The 3635-nt window shown below is 39.3% G+C and overlaps 1 protein-coding gene across 1 annotated transcript; it reads right to left on the bottom strand.

Moving 5' to 3' along the window:
• Window positions 1-308: 308 nt before the first annotated feature.
• Window positions 309-2432, bottom strand: LOC135143192 (uncharacterized). Its single transcript, XM_064075071.1, has 3 exons — window positions 2372-2432; window positions 1581-1786; window positions 309-1508 (listed from the first exon to the last, which is right to left on the bottom strand). Exons 1-3 carry the CDS (start codon window positions 2430-2432, stop codon window positions 309-311), a joined length of 1467 nt encoding a protein of 488 aa, XP_063931141.1.
• Between the last annotated feature and the right edge of the window lie 1203 nt (window positions 2433-3635).

Here is a 3635-nt window from a genome sequence, read left to right as displayed (position 1 = left end):
AGCCCACATATGGCATTCAGTACACTGGATCCATTTCTCTTTTGAAGCGCTGTTAGAAAACCTATCTAAACATACAAGACACAAAGTATCTTCTTCATCGGAATCAGTTTCCTCGTCAGCAACTATATGCTTCTTAGTGTTAACGCTTTTCATTTTTTTTTTTTTTGAAAGACATTTCTCTTTATTCCTTTTTCTTTGGCTCCACTATTGTTTTTTTTTCCTTTTGTTTTTCTGCTCTTCTTCTAATGTGTCTTTAATTGGCGTATCTGTTAATATGGCTGTTACTCGTCTTTTTCTGCTAGTACTTTTTAGCTTTTCTGGTGCTGCTTTTGATAGCGGTCGTATATTTTCTGGTGTAGGAGGTGGGGGGGGGTATTCGATGGAGATCTGCGAGATGAGGGACCAGGTTGTGGCTCGCTAAAGTTTATTTCAGCTGGATCTTCTTCAATGGTCACGTTAGCTGGAATATCTTGAACATTTTCTGGGTTCGGTCTGTCTGTGACATATCCAGGCATATACTCTTCATCTTGAAACACATGCGCATTATATGGAAAAATTCCTGTTACTGCAAATCCGGCTTTTATGTTAGCAGGAGAAGCAGCAAGAGGCAAACAAGAGTTTACAATTTCAGGAATGTCATAAATAGTCATCGTATGGCCAGGGTGATTGGTCATCCATGCATCGCAAGAAGAATTCACATATTTCTTTAACGGCCCATAAACACTTCTGTCTAATGGTTGTAGTTTATGGCTACAGTGAGGTGGAAAGGATAAAACCGTGACTCCATTTTCTTTGCAATAATTTAAAGCATCTATGGACAGATGTGAGTCGTGGTTATCCAGTATAAGCAGGGAAGGCCTTTCCCTAGATGTTTTTGAATGTTTAACAAAATGTTTAACAAAAGCAAAAAAATGTTCGGCGTTCATCCAGCCTGACGGATTTGCACTTCCTGCACTGCTTGGTGGTGCATTTCTTAAAAAGTGATCTCTAAAGTGTACTCGAGGGAAAATAAAAAAAGGTGGAATAGAATTTCCCGTAGCGGAAACTGCTAAAGCCAATGTCACTAACGTTCCTCGTTCAGCCGAGACAATCTTTCCAATTTGTTTATACCCACGCCGGCCAATCACTCTGTCCGGTTTTTGCACAGTCGTTATTCCCGTCTCGTCCATGTTCCATATATCCCCGGACTCAAGCTTAAGACGATCTAGCACTGTCTTTAAATTTTCGAAAAATCGGTTAACATTTGTTCTATTAAAATTTGAAGCTCTTGCCAAGCTGGTAGCCTCTGGTTTTCTTATGCTAAGCTCCACATTTCTTTTCAAATACCCGGAGAGCCAGTCTTCTCCTGCTAATTTATTTGTTTTCCAAGATTCAGGTATTTTTATTTTTAACGCAGTTGCATATTGGAAGGCAAACTGTCGAACTTCTTTTGGAGTGAGTCCATAATAAATATCCGACGCTTTTTGCAAGTATTTTTTCAAGTTATTTTCTTGTTCTAAACTGAACACCTGTAGAAGCAGAAGAGTGGGTAGGTATGTATGTATGTATATGCCTACCTAGGTGTTTAAAAAATTTCTTACCTGTCTAACTTTTTTATAACCAGGCTGAAGAACGTGACCTAGTGTGGCTTGTTTGCAGTACCTTGTTAATGTTCTAGGAGGAATATCAAAGTCTTTTGCTACACTTCTAATTGATCGTTTCTCATTTTTGATTATTTTTACGGCTTGTGCTACAATATCCGGTGGAACATTTGCTCGTTGTGTCTTTCTTTTGTAGTTACGCATGTCTGCCAATCAAAGATGTTCACTTCAACAAGGTTTTTTAAACCTGACTATGTTTTAAACCTCCTGGGGTAACTTGGCTCAATGAGTCAACTAGCCCCTTAATGACTTAGCCAACTAACCCCTGGAGTATTTACTACATTGAAGACTAATTTACAGCAACAATTGAAAAATTATTGCATACTGTATCAATGTATCACATTGAGAACACTTTGAACTACTTACCTGATTAAAATTATTTAAACAAATACCGTTAGATCTTAAAATTTAGCAACTTTTCTAAGGAAGACGAAATTTACTCACTGACTACAAACACAAAGAAGTTGCTGTGTTTTCTAACTTACCGACTCTACGATGCTATAGAGTTTTATACAGTTGGAAGCAGATGTCAGCATGACACAGTGCAATTTTAAAAGAATTCTGTTACGATGTTTTTTAATTATTGCCACCGAGTCAACTTACCCCTGTAGCCAACTAGCCCCGGTCTCCCCTACACGTTTTCCATCGTTTCAACTTTATGTATTTATGTAAGCTTTATGTACTTGTTATGCCTTATGTCCATTGTGAATTGGCAGTAATTCACAAAATACCGTATTCATCATTTTTGAAGTACGGTGTCGAAATTTCCAAAATACGGTGTCCTTCACCCATGCTATCAAACCTTAGTCCTCTCTTGTAATGGCAAGACGCACTCCAGACCTCCTCGTATTGTTTGGTTCTTGCTGGGCAACAGCAACGAGCGAGCAAAGTCATCGCTCTTTGGTGGCAAACGTGGAGAAATTTATATATTGTAACTTTTGTAATTGAAGCATTTTGTACTGTATATTGTATGTGTTACTAACTTAACTTGGGTCTTGCCAATTTAGCTCCAGTGGTGCAAATGCTTTGTTTTCATGGTGCATTTGCTTGGGTTTTAATTTTGCAACAGTGCATTCTTTGGTTCCGGGACTGAATTCTCCATGTCGTCAGACGCTCTGGCCTGGGGGGGTTCTGTTGGCCCTTAGACGCTGGGTCGCATCTCCTATAAGGATGAGGTCAGTCGACCTTGGATTTATGTGGCTGCGTTCTCCCTTGGGCGTGTGAGCGCTGCGACCAATAGATTTCGTTCCGAGTTCCATGGGTGTGCTTGCTTGGGTTTCATTTTGCAACATTCTCAATTTTTGGTGCAATTTCTTCCGGTGGTGTATTGGCTACTAACTTTGCACTTGTATTGTATCTGAATTGTATCTGTATCTGTAGTGTATTCTGTATTGTAGTTAGATTGTAGGTATAGTAGCCTGCATAGATATATATAGCCATCCATAGAGTCGAAATTTGCGAATAAAAATAAAATAAAACCGGCTCAAACGGGGCCGACGATTGCTTGCAAGTTCTGTCACTACGGCACGCGTCGCATCACACAGGGGTGTATTTAACGTCGTTTGCTCAAAATCTTAGGGTCACTGTAATCTTACTATTTTGTATCTACGACAAACGATTTGACTCACAGCTACGAAACCGACGATCTAGAGAAAGATGGAAGTTTGAAAATGTATTTCAACAAGTGTAATAACCGTTTGGTGCAACACAATTGGTTTAAGCAAACTAAAATATGACAGGAAACAAACAGTCCACGTGGACTAGTTTATAGGCGTCTTTGCTGCTAAGATGATTAGGTTTTTCGCTCCACCTACTTCCGTAACGACGAATATACCATACCACAACTTGTGTACAGTGAACAGAGGTTCGTTTTTGTTGACGAGATTGAGCTCAGAAATTAAACAGATTATATATAACGGAAAAGATGACATTCAATATTAAATACGTCTCTGTGCAATGGGTGCCAGAGTGACGTCAGAATTTGCAAGCCACCGT

Source organism: Zophobas morio, unplaced genomic scaffold (assembly GCF_036711695.1).
Source record: "Zophobas morio isolate AGI-343-1 ecotype UQ-CSIRO unplaced genomic scaffold, CSIRO_AGI_Zmor_V1 ptg000058l, whole genome shotgun sequence".
Classification (NCBI taxonomy): domain Eukaryota; kingdom Metazoa; phylum Arthropoda; class Insecta; order Coleoptera; family Tenebrionidae; genus Zophobas; species Zophobas morio.
Note: the sequence above shows the minus strand (reverse complement) of the source record. Positions and strands in the feature narration are given on the sequence as shown.